The 21,818-nt window shown below is 41.0% G+C and overlaps 1 protein-coding gene across 1 annotated transcript in view; it reads left to right on the forward strand.

Annotated features, from left to right (window-relative positions):
- LOC117262338 (C-Jun-amino-terminal kinase-interacting protein 1) overlaps nt 1-18,773 on the forward strand; it is a 46,322-nt gene extending 27,549 nt beyond the window's left edge. The window contains exons 3-12 of the mRNA XM_033635238.2: nt 2,733-3,284; nt 4,724-5,308; nt 7,476-7,733; nt 9,281-9,356; nt 9,445-9,611; nt 9,732-9,835; nt 13,152-13,262; nt 13,542-13,612; nt 14,205-14,303; nt 17,051-18,773. Coding sequence (XP_033491129.1) covers nt 2,733-3,284; nt 4,724-5,308; nt 7,476-7,733; nt 9,281-9,356; nt 9,445-9,611; nt 9,732-9,835; nt 13,152-13,262; nt 13,542-13,612; nt 14,205-14,303; nt 17,051-17,123 — 2,096 coding nt within the window. The 3' untranslated portion in view covers nt 17,124-18,773. The remainder of the gene's footprint in view (nt 1-2,732; nt 3,285-4,723; nt 5,309-7,475; nt 7,734-9,280; nt 9,357-9,444; nt 9,612-9,731; nt 9,836-13,151; nt 13,263-13,541; nt 13,613-14,204; nt 14,304-17,050) is intronic.
- Nucleotides 18,774-21,818: the final 3,045 nt, after the last annotated feature.

Raw genomic sequence — 21,818 nt, forward strand, 5'->3', positions numbered from 1 at the left:
TCAGGAAAGTTTTCTGACCATCATGTTGGCACATTTTACTTTGGCAGCACTATATAAATCCTGTCACTCTCCTTGCTTTGTTGGCAGTAAACTCAGCAGTCAGATCTGTGTAATTCATCTTGGATGCAGCATCCTTTCCAATGGATGGAATAGCAAGCCCACACAGTTTGTCCTGAGACTTTGAAAAGCTGCACTCTCCCAGTGCCACAGTCACCATGATGGTCAGAAGAATTCTGAGGGCAATTTCACGTTCAGAAAATGTTTGCTCAATGCGTCTGAGGATCTTTGGTTTGCTTTGCTTAGTGTTGGAATCTAACTAAATACATATGCTCAGGTGCATTACTTACAGCGGCATGCAAAAGTTTTGGCACCCTTGGTCAAAATTTCTGTTTACTGTGAACAGCAAACAAGTAAAAGACCTGATTTCCAAAGTTAAAAAATTAAAGATGACACATTTCTTAAAATAAAATATTTTAAGCAAGATTACTTTTAATGTCAGTCTTTTACAGTTTCAATATAAGGAAAGGGGAAAAGGTCCTGAAGCAAAAGTTTGAGCACCCTGCATGGTCAGTACTTAGTAGCACCCCCTTTGACAAATCTTATCATTTCTACACACCTCGTCTGTCCATTTTCTCCCATTCTTACTGCAAAAGGCTTTTAGCTCTTTGAGATTCTTTGACTGTCTTGCATGCACTGCTCCTTTAAAAGATATATATTTTTAGGGCATTTTTTAGCCTTTAATTGATAGGATAGTGAAGTGTGAAAGGGGCAGAGAGAGAGAGAGGGGTAAAGGTAAAGTTCCACTGATTGTCACACACCTGAATGTGTGAAATTTGTTCTCCGCATTTGACCCATCCCCTGAGGGAGCGGTGAGCAGCAGTGGTGCCGTGCTTGGGAATCATGTGGTGATCTAACCCCCCAATTCCAACCCCTGATGCTGAGTGCCAAGCAGGGAGGCAATGGGTCCCATTTTTATAGTCTTTGGTATGACCCGGCCGGGGATCGAACCCATGACCTCCCAGTCTCAGGGCGGACACTCTACCACAAGGCCACTGAGCTGGTCAGAGTCAGAGGGAGCGACATGCAGCAATGGGCCACAGAGCTGGAGTCAAACCCGGGCCGCTGCAGCAACAGCCTTGTACATGGGGTACCTGCTCTACCACTAAGCCACCAACGCCCCGATTCACTGCTCTTTTGAGGTCTATCCACATATTTTTAATGATGTTTAGGTCGGGGGACAGTGAGGGCCATGGCAAAACCTTCAGCTTGTGCCTCTTGAGGTAGTCCATTGTGGATTTCGAGGTGTGTTTAGGATCATTGTCCTGTTGTAGAAGCCATCCTTCCCTCATCTTCAACTTTTTTTTTTTTTTTTTAAATGTTATGATGTTTGCTTCCAGAATTTGCTGGAATTTAACTGAATCCATTCTTTCCTCTACCTGTGAAATGTTCCCCGTGCCACTGGCTGCAACACAAGCACCACCAATCCAGAGTCCTGCAGGTCTTTTGCAGTCAAACAGGAGTTTTGATCTGCCTTTCAACAATCCTACCAGCAGCTCTCTCGGAAAGTTTTCTCAGTCTTCCAGACCTCAGCTTGACCTCCACAGTTCCTGTTCACTGCCATTTCTTAATTACATTACAAACTGAATAAACAGCTACCTGAAAACACTTAGCTATCTTCTTATAACCTTCTCCTGCTTTGTGGGCATCAGCAATTTTAGTTTTCAGAGTGCTAGGCAGCTGTTTAGAGGAGCCCATGGCTGCTGATTGTTGACAAGGTTTCAGGAGTCAGAATATTTAAAAAGCTTTGAAATCTGCATCACCTGGCCTTTCCTAACAGTGACTGTGAACAAGCCCTGGAGACCCTGGTAAAAGTTGTCTGAGAGCTCAAATGTCTTGGGGTACCCAGTAGTGGCCAAACTTTTGCATGCCACTGTAAGTACAATTTTAGGTACTGAGTTGAGTATTTCTATTTTATGTCACTTTAGTGGAAGCCTGAAGTGTCAGGCAGGAATGGAATGACCTCTCCTAAAGCTTATTCTGTTCAAAAGATATGGATTGTCAAATATGTCCTGTGCACTTATGACAGCCATCAACATCGTGGGGTTGGTTGTCATACACTATGGAGTTGGTTGTTCCTGTGTCGTTTTAATAGAGAATAAAAAGGAGGCAATCATATAAATGACTGCAGTTCAATTTAATTGAAATACACATCCCAACACATCTCCTGCACTGAGAGAATGTAAACAGGAAAAAAATCATTACAAGTGCCTTTTTACCCTAATATTACAATATAAAGAACAATACAAAAAAAACCCATTAATTATAAGACAGTCCATATCTTTTAAGATAGGTGACCTTACTCTCCTCAAAAGAGTAAAAGATAGGTGACTGCCTTATAATTAAGTATAAGTAATACAATATATATACCAACTTATCAATTATAATATATCATCATATGTTATGCTACCCAGCAGTATATAAAGTAATTCAAATTCAGCCCACCTTTTCTAGCTGCAACAGGGATGTCCTAGCATGACAGTACAAGAGTGACGACAGATCCTCAAGAATGAAGTAAATATGTTCTTGAATTATTTGAAATGAATGTGTGATTGTTCTCGTAACTGTTATTTATCCAGGACAAGCTGCTTACTTTGATAATCCCTCTGTATACATCTGGTTGCCTAATACATAATCTGATGTTTTTGTGTGTGTGTGTGTGTGTGTGTGTTAAGGGGATCTAACACCACCAGATACCCAACCAAAAGCGGAGGACAAAGTTCGGCACAGCACGCGCCGCCCGGCCCCCAAACCCCCCACAGCCAATGGAACAAACAGCAGAGCCAACACTCAGGCTGCTGCCACCACTGCAGACACACGCGCTCGACTGCGGGAAAGACAGGTGTCAGGGGTCACACACACACAGTCCTCCAGCACACTGAGGAGTCAAAGGAGAGCAGGGAGAGGAGCAACAGCGATGAGAGAAAGGAGCCTGGGGGACATCAGAGGAAAGGATGGAGTGACAGCAGGGAAGGAAGAAAGAAGAGGAGGAAGACTATGTGATGGGAAAGAGAAAGAGAGAAATGGACATCAGAGGCCAAGGGAAGCAAATGGACTGAAAAGCCGGGGGGCTGATGGGAAAGGAAAAGTAGGTGCTAAAGGGGTTAACAAAGGAGGGGGATTCAAGTCAAATAACATACTGTCGAACCAGGAAGTTTATCTGACAGCCATGGTGGTTCCACGCACACCTGTAGCACCAAGAAACCAGGACAAGACCCAAGACCAAGGTAATGAACCACCCTTAGAGCGCAGGGAGGTGGCTGTTGTAACATTTACTTAAGTCCCTTGTGAGATTTTTTTTTTTTGAAAAACTGATCAAAAAACTTCAAAACTTCAACTGCTACATCAAAAAGGATTAATGTGTACCATGGGTTATAAAGGTGTGATTTTCTATGCAGGTGACAGCAGTCCTACAACAGTCAAACAGTAGCCATGATAATGACAGACATTATAATGCCAGTAGTGATTTAACATGATCTCTAACAAAGAGCACTTTACATTTTCACTTTTGCCTTAATTCTGAATGATAAGCACTACAGTTAAGTGAAATGTGCTAAGTGAATCACAAGCTTGAGCCCCCTTCCCCACCCCAGTTATTTTTGTCATAGTCCCTTAGTAACAATTCTTTTATTTGCATTCTTAAAACAGAACAAGGAAATAGTTGTTGATTAGCACATGGATGTTATTTAAGTAATTGCTGAATTGTATGCTAGCTAAGATACAGAGAGCTTGTTTGATACTTTGGTTGTCTAAAAACCTGACAGTAGTGGGGCTAAAAACATTGTCCTGAGATAAAAGTTCATGGGCTAAGTTCATTAAATTAATCCCTTTGGAGGCATGAATGTTCTTAGTTAATTTCATGGTAATCTGCCCATTACGTTATAAGACATCTCGTGTGCAAAAGTGACATTTTGTCTGGATGATAGTGCCAGACTAAAACTCATTAAATGTCCAAAATGAAAATGGTTCATTCTAGGGGAAGCATGAATATGCTCAATCTAATAAATTAAATAAATGAACCTGATGAAAGTCAAACGTTCACTTTTCTTTCTTGTGTTTTTAATATTCACCAACTCCTGAGGCAAATATCTGGCCCTTTAGCTGCTTAATGTGCCACTATGTGGCCAACCTCACATTAAGCTTGAGGTTGATGGAGTTATTGGCCAGAACAGTGATCCAAAACTGCCTGCAGTGCTTTGTACAGCTGAGGGAATGTGTAGTTGGTAACTGGTGCAAAATTGGTGCAGTCTAGTAGTCACACTGACACAAACAGAAAGACAGAATATAATAATAGTATTCACACTGGCAAAACTGAAAAAAATCCAACTGTGATTACAGCCACAGTCTATGACTACTGGCCATTCAGCATCTGTACCTGAACCTGAGGGGTTAAGTGCCTTGCTTAAGGGCAAAATAAAGACCCTGAGTAATACTGGGAGATTTCTGGTTGTATATTGCTAAACAGCAGGCCTACTAATTGCTCTTTTTAATATCTTTATCATGGTACAACATCACTTTTCCAGGGAAGGTTTATTTAATCTAATCATACATGTTAACAAGTTTAAGTTTTGTAAAACATGTAAAGTGGTTCATGCTTTTGCAAGCAGTCTGCAAATTTCTCTGTTACTCCTTAAATCTAACCACTGCCCATATTTTGTGTTCTTAGGCCAAAACCATGACAGGACCCAGGACAACCCCCCTATTCTCTCGCGGTCCAGCAGCGAAGGGGGGTCAAACAGAATGTCCCTCAGCTCAGACACAGAAGGTCCCCCACCAGGGCCCCTGCATCCCTCTCTATCCCACCGAACCAACCCTGACATCAGCGAAGAAGAGGGGGAGGGAGATCCCACTCCCTGTGTTAATGTCCAGAATGGTCCAACACACTGCCTTGCAAATAATGAAAAAGCAGAGATGGACTGTACCAAGTCAGAGGTTGATACAGGAAGAGGAAAATGTGATAATAATACTGAGGTGGAAGGCACCAACTCTGTCACTCAGGGAGATTGTGCGGCTGCTCAGACTGTACCAAAGAGTGAGGCTACAGCAGGGTTAAATTATGACTCTGTTAAATACACTCTGGTGGTCGATGAACATGCTCAATTGGAGCTGGGCAGCCTCAAGGACTGCTTTCACGGTTACAAGGAGCACAATGATGACAGCGATGCAGAGACGGTCTATCAGTCAGCAAATGAGGAGGAAGACCCAGAGTATGAGGAGGAGAGGAAGAGGACAGAAGAAGCAAAGAAGCAAGGTAATGATAATTCAGATTCATTTTTACCATGGCTGAGGTCACTTTTGTCAGAAAGCAGTATCATGAGTTGGTACAACAGTGGCTAAAAGTTTAGAGGCAAGATACAGATAGCTCTTGTGAAGTGCTAAAAACTTTTCCTGAGGGTGGCTCCAAAGAAAGGTTCAAGGGTGATCAATTAAATGAAAGGGTTTATCCCTTGGGAAGTATGAATGTTCTCAGCAAAGTTCATGATAATCTGCTTATTAATTAATGAGACATCTTGTGTACAAAACTGGCATTTCGTCCTGATGATAAATAAATGGATTATCTTCTGGGAAGCACAAATGTGCTCGACCCAATCAGCAGATTAAATGTTGGAATCTATGTTTCTGCATACCAGGGTTACATTACATTTGTATGGTGTTATGTAGGAGATACTTTGAAACTTTATGTTTCTTTATGTTTCAACAGTGCTGTGGTTAATGTGTGGTTACACTTTGGCACAAAAACACCTGGTTATGGTTAGGGAAAGGTCATGTTTTGGTTTAAAATACCCACTTTTGGTGGTACTATCTCAGCTGGAAATTAGAGAAAATCAACCACCTTTTGTGGTGCTATCCCTGGTGGAGACACAGAGACTGGTTGCTAAAAAACATCAATGTTTATTGGCTAAAAAGCCACTGGAAATGTGGCCATAACTGGCTAAAAATCAACCTGTTTTGAATAGTGGCCTGCAACTTGGTAGGTGTCTTGCTCAGGTGTCACCCCATCCACCATCCCCTCCACCTTCTCATGACAGTTGGCTCATATACTGTGTCCCTTGGGGAACCGACGCATATGTAACATAATAATGTAATGTATGCTGTATTTGGTTTGCAGAAATATATAATGCCAGCATTTTCTTCTGGCGACTGGGCTGGGCTTATTTTAAAGAGGAAATTGCTTAATTATATATTAACATATCATATCAATGATTAGTTAGAGGAAAATGTCAAGGGGTCAACCACATTATTAGGAACTGTCTTCTAGGGCCCCTGATTTCCCATATCAGATTTTATGGTGGTCTTCCCAGCAGGCGCTGAAATGTTCAGCTTGAAACCAAGAGTTGAACAGAAGGACAGACTGTCAGACAGTGACTGAGAGAAAATATCATCTATATCACACCAAACTGCTCCAACTGTGGCTGAAAAATGTGTGTTTATGTAGGACCCAATTGGTCATGACAAGAGGCTAATTAGGAAAACACATTTTCAGGACCTTTAAAAGTACATCACCTGGTTTTATTCTTACACTCAGCAGTGCAATAAATATCAGGGAGTGTACCTTTAAAATGTGTGATAAACTTTAATGTTTCATGGTACACAACAACAATAGATTAAACATTTGGGAGGGCTCACGGGGATATGAAATACATCCAACATTCCCATAGCAACAACAAGTCAATTTTAGCAACAAAAGAGAAAAATACCCTCTTTCATACCGCAATTTCAGCTTAATTTTCAGTTTGTGGATCCAATTAAAGGATGTCCTAAATTACCAATTAATCTCTGTAACATCAGAAACCCTGCTGTGAGTGCAGTCACACTGCAAAGCTGAGCAATTCACTGTTTTTAAGAAAGAGCTGTAATAGTATAGCAAGATGTGTCAGAACCAAGAATCACAATCAGCTTTATTGGCCAAGTGTGTTTGGACACACAAGGAATTTGACTCTGGTTTCCAGTGGCTCTCAGTGTACCTACATACTTACATACATAAATACCTACATACAAAAACTAACATATTGTATAACTATTATATACTGCACATACAAGCAGATGAAAAAAGCTTGCAAGATCAGTTGGTGCTTTCACTGTTTTTATTTGTCCTGTAAGGTGCAATGATACATTTTGAGATGTGCATTTTGGGACAGGCCTTGAGAACTCATGTTTAAGTGATCTTAACAAGGTTTGTGATCTGAGTCATGTTATTAAGTTCAAACATAAAACGACAAAAGATTAGAGGGCCCAGTACTGGAAAACCACTGAACAGAAGGAGCACCAAACATTTACTGGATGATTGTGCAGGTGTAGCTTAAGGACAGAGAAGACTGTCTTAAATTGAAATCAAACATACGCTATCTTTTTGCACGGTGCCTTTGTTCTTGTGTCTTGCTGCTAGTAGTTTAACTTTTCTTGTTTTCTGCTCAAAGACAGGAGGAAAGAAGAGGAAAAGAGAAGAAAGGAGGAAGAGGAGAAGAAGAAGTGGAGGGAAGAGGATTTGAAAAGGAGGAGGGAGGAGGAAATAAAGAGACGGAGGGAAGTTGTGGCAAGGATCTGTAAGCAGTCAAAGGTAACATCAACTACAACTTCAGAGGAAGAAGAGTCTAATGGAGAAAGGGCCGCAGCTTCCAGGAGTAAGAAGTTCCTCAACCTGTTTCCCAACAAGAGCAGTCATTACAGCACCACAGGTTTGTATATCCCCCATTAGTAACACTCAAGTGTGTACTTAGAAAGTCATTCTGTGTTGAGTTTGTATGAGGTTACAGCATTTTTCATATCATTCTGATGGTATCAGTTTTTGTTTGGAGAAAATAAGACAATCTCTGTTTTGAAAAATGGTGTAGTCTCATAGACACTGATGTATAAAGAGAACTGGATACAGCATTGAAGGCAGTGCCCTCTTTATTCCTATGAAAGTTGCTCAGTGGCGCATAAAGCCAAAGTTCAAATTTAAGGGTATAAAATTACCCAGGTCTACCACTTCACTGGGCCCATAAAGCTAGCACTCCAGGAACTTAAACCAGGTTTAGCCCTCTGCTAACTTAAATGGGGATAAATAGTTTAATTGTGCAGTTCTTCTAGACTGTCAAAATGTTATTGGACCAAAAATACTTTTTGGGCCCCACTGCATCACATAGCCAACCCAGAAGTTGTAATTTCACATTTTAGTCACTATGTCAAATTGGCTTCAAAGCCCAGTGCTGTTCCCAGAGGATATAGTCTATATCCCCCTTAACACCGCCTGTTTAAGGCAGGAATTTCACACTGTTATGCCACCTAGTCATTCTGTATAAAATGTACAGTCACAGAATGGGAGGACAGAGTTGTCTTGCCTTCAAGACGGCATTGGAGGTCATAACAGTGCCGAAAAGATGTCTAATGGACGGGACAGGATCATGGGCGGTATGAGTAGTAGCTGGCACAGTAGCTGGTAGTAACTGTAAATGATTGTTATTGCCATGTTATGCCATTGTTATTGTTTGTAAAGCGCAGCAGACATGGGTTTTTATATGTCACACTAGAGGTCGACGCTGTTGTATTACATGTAATGCCCATCGCTCCAATCACGCCCCTTTTGCTTCCTTGATGCCGCCATGCTGTCTAAAATCACACACATGCTGCCGTTTGGTTCCCTGTAAAAATGCAAAGGCGGCATGAATTAGAGACTTAAAGAGACAAGGGAAGCTCTGTTGCACTATCTCTGTGTAAAAAAGGGCTTATGTGTGGCTTTCAGTCCTCTCATTCTCAAGTTGAAGTGATGGAAGGAGTAGTGTGCATTAACGTGAGCCTCAGAATCTTTCTCACACTATTGTAAGGAGTTGTCAAAGTTCATTTTATCTTTTTTTTTTTTTCATCAATTTCCAAATCCTATGCAAATGAGCTTTAAGCTTTTCCATGGTTGTGGCCATGTGGGTTTCCAGTCAAGTCAAAATTTGATTACTTTACTTTTGTGTCTTTTCATGAAAAGATGATATGACACAAAATACAAACTGTAAACTGATGATTGATGAACTAACCAGAAAAATGAACACTTGAATATATATCAGTGTGATAAAAACTTCCTAAAGATGCCATGTCATGTCCCATCTGATAACATGGAGGAGGTAGGGTTTATGACCTATGCAGCAGCCAGCCACCAGGGGGTGATCAAGATGTTGTGGCTTCACTGTTGGGGAATTGTCATCTTTACATGCAGTCTCTGATTGTGAGTATAACATAATGCTGTCTCATTCAGGTGCTGGGTCTTTTGGTGTGTTCTCCTGTGTTTTGAATGGAGTGGAGAGAGAACAGAGCCACAGAGCTGCCTACAGGTCAATACATATGAACATACACAAACTAATTGTGACATACAAATAAACACATCAGACTGAAATCTATAAATTTGTATGGCTGTTTTAGGTTTGTCCCTCGTCATGAAGATGAGCTGTACCTAGAGTCAGATGACCCAGTGTTAATACTGAACCAGTCTGAGGACCTGTGGTGTCAGGGTTACAACATGAGGACTGGCGCTACCGGCATCTTCCCTGCCTTCTATGCTGTCAAGGTGGCCAAAGATATTAACCAAGGTACACTGCAAAAAAAAAAAAAAAAAATACTGAAATGTAAAAACAGAATACCACCATCATCAACAACATTTCATAATTAAAGATGTATTTTCTTATGTTTGTTCTCCTTTCCTCTCACAGTCCAGAAAGATGGCTGGACAGATCAGTTCCTGGTGCGATTCCTGGGTTCAGTTCAGGTCCCCATCCACAAAGGCAACGACATGCTATGTGCTGCGATGCAAAAGGTACACAAGTACAGACACTGTGCAGCAGAACTGCACCATGAAAGCTGATTATCAGTGGTAGAATGCTAAATAACTGGTGATCATTGCATGGTATAACAACCATTTAAAAGCTAGTTGCAGGAAATGGGGTTATGTTTTAAATTCTAATATTTCCAAGAATAATATTAATAATACTTACTGTCTCTTAAAACACTGTTCATACTCGTACTCGTACTCGTCGTCCTCCGCTTATCCGGGTCCGGGTCGCGGGGGCAGCAGCCTCAGCAAAGAAGCCCAGACAGTCTTCTCCCCAGCCACCTCCATCAGCTCTTCCGAGGGAACCCCGAGGTGTTCCCAGGCCAGCCTCCCAAGGGAGGTGTCCGGGAGGCATCCTTACCAGATGCCCGAACCACCTCAACTGGCTCCTCTCGATGTGGAGGAGCAGCGGCTCTACTCCGAGTCCCTCCCGGATGTCCGAGCTCCTCACCCTATCTCTAAGGCTGAGCCCAGCCACCCTGCGGAGGAAACTCATTTCGGCCGCTTGTACTCGCGATCTCGTTCTTTCGGTCACTACCCAGAGCTCGTGACCATAGGTGAGGGTTGGAACGTAGATTGACCGGTAAATCGAGAGCTTCACTTTCTGGCTAAGCTCCCTTTTCACCACAACGGACCGGTTAAGCGCCTGCATCACTGCTGACGCCGCCCCAATCCGCCTGTCAATCTCCCGCTCCATCCTACCCCCACTCGTGAACAAGATCCCGAGATACTTAAACTCCTCCACCTGAGGCAGGACCTCCCCCCCGACCTGGAGTGGGCAATCCACCCTTTTCCGTGGTCCGTGATGAAATCCACATTTTTCTTCCTCAATCCGAGGTTCAACTATCAACCGGACCCTCTTCTCCAGCACCCTGGCGTAGACCTTACCGGGTAGGCTGAGGAGTGTGATCCCCCTGTAGTTGGAACACACCCTCTGGTCCCCTTTGTTGAAGATGGGGACCACCACCCCGGTCTGCGACTCCAGAGGCACTGCCCCCAATGTCCACACAATGTTGCAGAGGCGTGTCTGCCAGGACAGCCCTACAACATCCAGAGCCTTGAGATATCCAGGGCGAATCTCGTCCACCCCGGGGCTCCGCCGCCGCGTAGTTCCTTCACTACCTCGGCGACTTCTGCCCCAGAAATTGGACGAACCGCCCCCGAGACCCCCAGCTCTGTTTCCTCACTGGAATACGTGTTGGTGGGATTGAGGAGCTCCTCAAAGTATTCCTTCCACCGCCCGACAATGTCCCCAGTCAGCAGCTCCCTGCCCCCACTGTAAACAATGTGAGCAAGTTGCCGCCTTCCCCCCCTGAGAAGTTTTTGCCTCCGCGACTGCCGCTGCTGCACTCCGCTTGGCCCGCCGGTACCCGTCAGCTGCTTCTGGAGACCCACAGACCAACCATGCCCTGTAGGCCTCCTTCTTCAGCCTGACGGCTCCTCTCACCTCTGGTGTCCACCAGCGGGTTCGGGGTTTACCGCCGCGACTGGCCCCCGCAGCCTTGCGGCCACAGCTCGCTACAGCCGCCTCGACAATGGCAGAGCGGAACAAGGCCCATTCGGACTCAATGTCCCCCTCTGCCCTCAGGACACGGTCGAAGCTCTCCCGGAGGTGGGAGTTGAAGATCATCTTGACAGGTTCTTCCGCCAGGCGTTCCCAGCAGACCCTCACTGCTCGTTTGGGCCTGCCAGGTCTGCGCGGCGTCCTCTCCTGCCACCTGATCCAACTCACCACCAGGTGGTGATCAGTTGACAGCTCTGCTCCTCTCTTCACCCGAGTGTCCAGAACATATGGTCGCAGGTCAAATGATACGACTACAAAGTCAATCATTGACCTGCGACCTAGGCTGTCCTGGTGCCACGTGCACCGATGGACATCCTTATGCTCGAACATGGTGTTAGAAATGGCCAAACTGCGACCCGCACAGAAGTCCAATAACTGCACACCACTCGGGTTCAGAACACTGTTCATAATATTCTTTATTATTATTAATGAAACAAATGCATGAAAAATGAATGAAATGGGTCACTAACAGAAACCCACAAACAAAACCACAGAAAATCAGAACCAAGCCTCTTTTAGCTCATTGCACTAGTGAACAGGTGACCGTTTTAGAGCATTTATGAGCTAAATAGACAGACATTTTTCATATTAAAACCACAAGCTGAAGGGAGAGTGACCACTGGACTAACTTCTGTGAGACACAAACACAACTCTGAAATGATAAAGTTGCGTCGTCTCAGCTCAATGTGTAAACAGGCAACTGTTAACATTTCAACCATAACAACTGTCAGGCCAGTGTCTGTTAGCTTGTGTTAATTGCCTGGGCTATTAAGAATTCTTAAATTCAGAATTCTTAAAGCCAAGACAAATAAAACCAAAACTATCTGAGATTTGGGTGAACTGACCTTTTAACTGGCTCCAGTCCAGTGTGTTATACAAGTGGAGAGCTGTACCTGTTGCAGCTATAATCACTATATTTCCTCTAAATCCCTCACTGGGTCCAAATCCTTATTAAGAACATTACAAAACACTTTAGCTTCTCTCTAGCGTTCTCTCCTTTCACCTCATGTTTTACTTTGACTTTGCAGCATGTTGCCTCACTTTGTGAAAAAAAGATTGGACTTTAGTGATTGCTGTGGTGAAAGTTGTGGGAACATAAGTAGGGTTCTGAACATGAGCAGGTGAATAACTCATTTCTTGCTAAGCTGCTAAGCCTGCAAAACACAATTACAAACTATTAGATGTAAGAATTGCAATCACCAAATTATATGTTCTCATTTATTCAGATTCACTGGAGTTATGTTAGTCACTGCAATATAAATCTGTAGGAAAAAACATGCAACCAGGGCCTCTACACTAATGTGGTTCACTTAATAAATTGCGTTATTTAAAATGCACTGATAAGGACTAAAGCAGGTGACAAAATGAAAAGGGCAGACTAGTCAGACTTTAGAAGGACATTTGAGTTATTGATTATTTATTCTTGACTATTTCCAGAGGGACTAATTTACCACAATTTATTTATTCATTTTGTAAATTAAATTACATTTATACATCATTAAGTGATGGATATGTTGAAACTTTATGTTCTTTACATTTCAACAGTGCTGTGGTTAATGTGTGGTTAGGTTTAGTTTGGGGAAAGATCATGTTGGGGTTAGTAACACACTCTAACAGCCGCTTTTCATGGCACTATTGCTAAGAAACACCCATGTTTGGTGCCTAAAAAACAGCTGGCTGCTTGTAGTCAGGTACTGTATGTTCATTGACTGATTTATTGATGATTTATGCTAACAGGTGGCGTGTAACAGGCGGTTAGCAGGTCAGCCTCCGTCACCCTGTGTGCTGGAGGTCAGTGTGAAGGGTGTGAAGATCAGCGTCCAAGACCAGTGTCAGTCTGCTCATAGGGTACGTGCACTTCTGTATCTACATAAATGCATTCCATCCTTCCTGGGTGTCACACATTTTTAAAACCAGCTGATTATGATGTTGGAAAATGATGTTGGAGACTTTGCTATAGTTAGGTGCTGGCACTCTGAAGTGGCAACCAACAGTAACTACAAGCTACTCAGAAACAGTAATGGGGATTTCAACTACTCTTCCAGTTTGGATAAATATTCCAGGTGGAAATTTTGGACCTCAGTTACTGAAATGTTACATTTCTCTCTGTGTCTCTGTCTCTGTCAGGGGGACCAGTGTTTCCATTTCTTCCAGTTGAAGAACATCTCATTCTGTGGCTGTCATCCAAAACACAGCAAGTGAGTTGGAGCACTTAAGGGATTATCTGATCTCATCAATTCCCACACTTGCAGGAGAAATTTCGATATTAAACTGTACCTAGTCTTTGAATTTCCTTTAAATTTCAATGATGATGTAAAGCTCACACATTTAAAGGGACAGTTCACCCCAAAATCAAAAATACAAATTTTTCCTCTTACCTGTGGGGCTATTTATCAATCCAGAGTGGATTACACCCACCAACTGTATCACCATACAGAAGGAAGCTTGCATCTACTCATGGATGAGAGGATTGTGTTTATAATATGGCGAGATATAACCAATAATGGCGTCCTCCTCAGCTGAGCTGTGATACGGTTGGCAGGTGCAGTTTTGGCGAAAGAAAATAGTGCCTACATGAAACTGCTTACAAGGTCTGCAGCTCACACCAAAACTATTTAGATTGATAAATAGCGCTACAGGTAAGAGGAATGATATGTATTTTGGATTTTGGCGTGAGCTGTCACTTTGAGCTTGTGCTTTGATTACTACAGCAGCTTAGCTTCAACTAATACTTGTAAATCAACCTGTGAACTATATGGTTCCTGAGTAATGGAGAATTTTGCATTGCAGGTATTTTGGTCTCATCACCAAACACCCTGACCAACAGCGCTTTGCCTGTCATGTCATGATGTCAGAGACAACATTACATCCTTTGGCTGAGTCTGTAGGGTAAGACCTATTGTATTGTTTTCTATTCTCTGTTCTGTTCTGTTGTATGTTTTATACATAATTTCTGACTTTTACAAGTAGATATCTGCTGAGTACCAGTGGTGGAAAGTAACTGATTACTCAAATACTCCTAAGGATAGCTTAAAGCGACAATTGCTGAAACTATCATTGTATACCGTAAAACTCGGAATATAAGTTGCACTGGCATATAAGTCGCAGTCTATTTTTTAAGGTCTCAAACAGGGATACACCAAATTTTACGGTACTTAAAGAAGTACACGAGGCAGATAATCTGTGGAAAAACCATGCCCCTCCTCTTCTTCCTACCACTTTTAATAGCTTTTGCTAGAATCTATGGCTCACAGAAGCCAATCAGAGCAGAGGAGTCTCCAACAAAACTGTCGGTCTTATCAATCACTGTTTGTTAACTTCGGTCAAACATTTAAACTAGGCAGCACTGATCAAGTGTGAATCAAGATTCTTAGGGATGCACGACACTGGACTTTTTGCTGCTATCTGATATGCAGATGTGTAACAACTAACTAACAGATACAGATACGGATATATCCACTTTTTCACCACCTAATTTTAGTGATCACCAAGTCTCTTCTGTAGTGGAATTAACATCATATTATTCTTGCATTCTCTTATCGTGATGGCCCACTGCAGATGGAGACGTGAAATGCAATACTTTTCAGTGTGTATATTCATTCATTGTACAAAAAAAGAAAAAAGAAAAAGCATGTTGGCTTATTCCTTCATTTTAAAGCTGATATTGGCCAAAATAATAAAATGATGTGCCAATATTATAATGCATTCCTAAAGATTCTGTCACTGCATTACCTATTTCTTACCTCAAATGTTTTCAGAAGCATAATTTAGTGCACTGTTTAAGCTGTAAAATAAGAAAATTTGCTTCAGTTGGTGGGTGATGCTTGTTTTTAGCTTTACTGTTTTCAACATGGCAACCGGGTCATTAACTTTCTCGTTTTACAGCTAAACAGCTCACCAGAGAATGTTGGTAACTTTGATAAAAGTAACTGTCATATTGCTGAAACTGCCATTACATCCATTTAGTAGTACATGAGACAGATTAACTGTTAAATCTGTGAAAACAAAAGGTTCCTCCTCTAATAAGTTTTGCATGAATCTAAACTCGAAACCTTCTGATTTTACAGCTAAACAGTACAATAAAAATGTTTTAAAAAACATTTGAGGGGAGAAAAAGGCAATGCAGTGACAGAATCTTGATTCATATTTATTCAGCACTGCCTAGTTCACGAGCCATGAATTGCGTCTCTGATTGGTTGTTTTCATTTACATGCAGTAAATGCTACAAGGCAAAAGCATAGGGAGAGGAGTATGATTTTGTCACAGATTATCTGTCTATTTAGTGCTGTGTGATTATGGTGGCAGTTTAAGCAAATATGAAAAAAGTTGTTTTTATAAAAGTTACCAACCACAGCAGTAAGTACAATTTAAAAGCACCTGACCTTTATTAAAGTATCTCCATTGTTGGCTGCTTTATACTTCCACTCCATTACACTTAAGAGGAAAATACTGTTCTTGCTCCACAGTGCTTTACTCCACTTGGCTACACTTATTTAAAAGCTATAGTTACTTTTTACACACAAAATGATCCACTTATTACCTGGTAAAAATATAAACATGATAACACAACAGTATAAAAAGTAATTTAATCAATCTTGACCAGTTGTAGCATTAAAATGTTGCTCACATTTTAATGCATTAGTGAAAATAAAAAGATTATATAATGTTTTTAACAACATAAAACTGTGCACTCTGCAACATTCTGCATTATAACTACTTTTCTTACTTTTTTTTATCTTGCTCTGTACCAAAGTGACATCCTCATATTCTTTGGCCATGTCTCTTGTAGATACTGGACTGTAGCCACCATGGCATCAGCCATCAGTTTGTGGATAACCATTTTGATGCTTTGAGTTTGGCATACTGGCCAAAATGGATTGGATTTTTGGAGCCTGATGTGACCATATTTGAATAAGTGGGTGGAGCTAACCCTAACACTAGTTGCTATCTTAGTTAGCATGGTGCATATGCAGCCATGTTTGACTATGATAATGCTAATGCTATTTTTGCTAGTGAAAAACCATTAAAACAACAGGTACCTAGTAGTATCTGACTCCTTAAATTGTTTTTAAGTACAACCAAACAACCAAAACTTTACTGTTAGCTTCCATGAACTGAAAACACACTGAAATAGCGACAGCTACGGCTGCGCCTATACTCTGTGTATTTAGAGTTACACCATGTCTACAGATGGCACCCACTCAAAGCAGCCGCACCCTTAAGCGTAACATTAAGCCTTGTAAATGTAAACAGGTGAGGTCATAAAAACAATTGCCCCCCATATAGCTGTCATGAACAGGGAAATTAGCTAAAGAGGCCAAAATCGTTTCTTGTACCAGGCTGTAAACATGTTTATTTCTGCAGTAAAGTTGGGCATTTTAACATGGGGTTTTGTAGGGATTGACTCTCTCTTGGAGCCAGCCTTAAGTGGACATTAGAAGAACTGCAGTGTTTGGCACTTCCGCATTGGCTTCATTTTTAAGTCCTGGAGGCTGTTGCTTGATAGGTATACAAGATTGGGCAATCAAAATTGTTACTGGTAGATGAGAAGTCAACTAAACAAACATGTCCTATCATCTGTTCTGCTTCATTATTGTTTGTATGTCCTTTAATTTTCTAAATCTCTTTTCCCACAGGAGGGCATTCAAGCAGTATTACAAGGAGCACATTGGCTACTCCTGTCCCACTGAAGACATCTTCATTGAATAACACCTCTCCCCTGTCCACACTATGTACTGAATACTCACTATGTGCATGTAAGCCCGGTCTTACACAGCAAACTGGACCACTGATTTATCTTCGTCAGAGTACTTGCATGGTGGATTTCTTTTCTTACCTGCATCCAGTGATACAGCGAGCTTTTCCTTCCTTTAGCCATGTCACAATATAAATACCTCAATGGATGGATAGGATCACATGAGATGTTCCATACACTGAGGACAAATGTAACATTAACCTGCCCAAATTCAAATACAAATATATGAGACTGATATATTTTATGGGATAAAATTACTTATATGGAATGACACATTGATATTGGATGTAAACCATATAGACAGCCTTCAGGACTATGGAGTTACTTGAATGACAGAATATTTATATCATCAATTTGTGAACATGCAGCCACTGCAGAACCAAATAATAATTAATCAGTGACAGTTTTAGCAATAGATTAATAGGAAACTTTGGTATTTTTCAGTTTGGACCGTAGTCTCCCATTTTTTCTGCCAGAGTGGATTGTGGAGACAACAACTTTTGAACTTGATCAAGCACTGAGCAAAAGCGCTGCAGCCACAGCGATGAAACAAGCTGCAATCTCTAGCCTGTGGGCAATTATGCACTGTCAATTTATTTCGACTAAAAATGCTTGTTTTGCCACTTTGACTCAGATTGTTACTGTACCTGTTTGATAACATTATGGAAATTATTCCTACAGAGAAATGGAATGTGTTCCTTACCTTTTTTCTAATCTGGTCTATTTGTTAACATGTGTAACTAAGTCTCACTCAAGTAGAAGTCTCATTCTGAAATCTTTGGAAAATCTATGATCAGTATGTTGACTAAAGTACAAATTTAGTCAGAAGTCTAGATCATAGTTTGGTTACATTTAGAGAACAAAAAAATAATTGGTTGAGTTTATGAAAGGATCGTAGTTTTTGTTAAACTGACTAGATGAGATAAATTTACCTACTTTGCGTAGTTATTTTAAGTATGTGAAGTCATGTAACTACTGACTTTTGGTTTCACACAGGACACAAACAGTGGTCTCCTGGTTGAAAGTCCATGTTTGTTTGACCCATCCACCCCCACATTTCATTCCCACCACCAAATGATGTCTTGCTCATACTTTGTTGCCACCATATATATATATTTCTATGAGCCTGGGCTGCTGTTGCACCAGTCTAAACCATTAGGTGGGAGTGCAATGGAGAAGTGCAACTCTCTTACTGAACATTCGTTCTCTTGACCAAAATGAAATGTTGAGCATCTGCCATGTTAGTGATCATGAGCAGTGTGTTTACTTGGGTTAACAAGTAGCTTCTGGATGTTCAAGTCAACAAACTAGAATTCCAGTTCCAGATATTTTCTTGAGATTTGCCACTTGAGCTTGAACTTCAGTGTCAGGTGAGACAAGCATTTCAAGTTTACAGATGTCACCGCATTCATCGTCCGAGACCCAAACCCAGTTCAACTGCCTGGAAGGCAGCTTTGCTACCCACAAGCACACATTTAAAATATGAGAATCTAAGCAAGACTGCATGTTCATTAAAATAAGGTAAATTTTCTGTCTTTAAATTAGCTTCATTGTCAACTCTAGAAGAAAGAAGAGCTTCTTATTAGCAAAAAATTCCCCCAACAGTTTAAAGGCAGTCCTTTGTGGACACATATGATAAACAAACAAACCTGCTTGTTTCTTTGCACAGATAAGGGCACACCAATGATTCCAAAAAGAAAAGAATAGATATATAATTCTGCATCTTATAACCCCAAGACTTGACAATCTACTGCTGAAGACCTTTGGAGATGCTGTTAAGGTGCCTAATTTCTCTTTGTGCTGCTTGATGTTTTTTTTCTTCCAAATGTGGTTCCAACTACAAACCCGTCATGCAGGGTTTCTCTGGTTGAACAATGACACATTTTTCCTTTAACTCTGTGTAATAACATGGCCCAAATGACGCTGTGCAATTTAGTATGTGTGCAAAAGAACAAAGATGTTGGGACAGTGGATCACTGTGCAGTCATGTCCATGTCCGTCCATATTACTTTCAGCTCAGACTTCTTTTGCATTGCCTGCTCAAATCTAGGACCAAAGTTGGGGTCAAGCCAGCATGGAAATAGTGAATTCTCATAAAGATTTTTTTTTAGTGTAGACATATTTAAAAGGGAAATACTGAACTCAGCATTTTGAGATTTCCCCTCACTATCTGACCCACGATCTGATTTGGTTATCCAAATAAGGAGAACTCATTTCCATGCTGTTCTTCCATGTTTTTGCAGCCATTTGAAGATTAGCCCCAGGCTTAAAGCTGCACCAATCAACATATTTTACAACACTGGATCAAATGACTATGTGCAATATAAAAGGAGTCACTCATAGTAATGAACTCACAAAGAATTATTACCCAGCAATGCAGTTAGCCTCTGCCCTATGAAGATTTTCAGCCTCTTTCCACCTAGTGTACAATCTGTGTTCCCATCAACCTTATCTCTAGAAGCAGCAGGCAGCTAAAAGGCTTTTAAAACCCACTGCACACTACTGGCCCAGTATCGAATAGCAGACAGACAAAGTTAGCAACTTGCAGGCACACATAATGGAGCCTTTAGCAGCTAAAGAGCCTGATATATTAGGAGTTTGCGGAGACCAAAATAGGGCTGAAAAGAGAGTGAATTATATTTATCAGGTAATCTGTGACATGATTCATAATAATGCTAATGCTGCTCTGTGTCTGTCAGATATGTAAGGAGACAAATATTTGCTAACATGCTAGCCATGACAGCTTTTATAGTATGTCAGTGTTGTGTTTTCAGCTTGTCCTGCTGCTCCCAAGTGGCCTAAACAATCAGTTAATGCAGCTTTAAGATCCAGGATGTGAACATTTGGTCTTGGAATTTACAATAGAGCGCTGCAGGGATGATGTTTATGTGTAGGCCAACCTGCATGTTAACATCACTTCTGTTCCCTCTACAAAAAGCCAATGGGATTTTTCCATTGGATTTAGAATTACTGCAGAAAATAATCACTATGGCAACAAAAGTTTATGATACTTACATGTTTTGTTTAACAAGATAATCTTCACAAATGAACACCAGTCTATTATTTTTCAGGTGTAAATGCAATTGCTAGAAGTAAAAAGTTAACGTTAGGCTATAAATGAACTACACTGTGGTCGCATGACTTCAACATTGCCCCTACAATAAGGCTGTAAAGCTGTGTTTGGCGCAATCATGCTCTGTAATCTCAATAAGCCACTTGTCAGCAACCACTTTTTTTAAGACACTTGATGTGTTTTATGACATTGAACAAAACATTTCAGTCTCTTAAGCTTGTGTTGACAGACCTTATTTCAGACATCTAACCAAAAAACCCATTTAAAGAACCCATTGACTTCAAGATGAGAAAACAGGAAGTATAAAAATGCTGACTAATGTCTGTGACTAAGGATTATTCCTGCACCACTCTATACATACTATGTGTTGTAAACAGATTTGAGCACATAAAGTCAGTGGAAATGAAGCCTGAAATGTTTTGTGTTGGAAAAACAGTGCCTATTTTTTTTCTCTGGTGTAGTGATGATGACTGTCCTATGTATTTACTGTTGACTTCAGATGTCTCCAATCACAGAATCTAAATATGTACAACAGCCAGTTTCATTCAGATGGATAGCTGGATATGACTTGGTACACCTAAGATGGCTGCCATGGAATGTTAAATAATGTTACTGGGACTCAAGAGAGCTTAAGTATTAGGCCACATTTACTATAAAACTGCTCAATATTACACCTGTTTTCTATGGGAAAAGATGTAATGCAAAATTTTGGTGTGATTTCACACAACTATGTGTGAATATAATTCATTATCAGGATTTAAATTAGCAGCAGTAATAATAGTCTTAACTGAGAAGTTTTGTCCCATGATCTTGCTGCTTTTGTAGCCCGGGGAGGATAAAATGGAGGACAAAATGCTAAACTTGGGATTGAAAATAGTTAAAGGTACTTTAACATCATCATCTAAGTCATGCAGCTTCTGTCTGAAAATATTGATATTGGTCGGCAAAACGTGTATCAGCAAACCCTTTACATTAGACAAAAAGTTCCCCTTCCTTGCCTTTCAGATAGCCATTGTCTTAATTGTTACTAATTTTTCAACGGTATGAAAATAATAATTTACTCATGCATCAGAAATTTTACCTTGCCAAAACATAAGCGCACTCCCAAGGGGGAAGCCAATGGGGGCCATGGCCGCCCTAATACAACTGCTACCCAACCCCTAGGTGAAAATAATTGAAAGCCTACATTACTCTCTTTAAGAGGCTTTGGCACACTCATTTTTTAAGCTAGCATGATGTTAGTGGTTACTTGTGAAACTAAACAACCTAAGGCATCCATTAGTATGAACCATATTATGCTGGCTTGTCTGAAAGAGGGCTAAATAATGCTCCAAATTTAGGCTAAATTTTGGCGAGGCAACACCTGGCGTGACCATTTTTAAAGAGTGTCCCTTGAAATCTCACCTCTTTGAATAAAAATGGGTTCTATGGATACCTTGGAGTCTCCCCTAAACTTGATAAGGCTTGTTCTCTGTAAATGTTTTGCTCCATACAATCAATGTACTCCTTCAAAGTAAAGCTGTATATTTGTCTTTTTAGGGAAAAAGACAACCAGCCTATTTGAAGAACAGTTAAT

The sequence above is a fragment of the Epinephelus lanceolatus genome, chromosome 5, assembly GCF_041903045.1.
Source record: "Epinephelus lanceolatus isolate andai-2023 chromosome 5, ASM4190304v1, whole genome shotgun sequence".
NCBI classification, from domain to species: Eukaryota; Metazoa; Chordata; class Actinopteri; order Perciformes; family Serranidae; genus Epinephelus; species Epinephelus lanceolatus.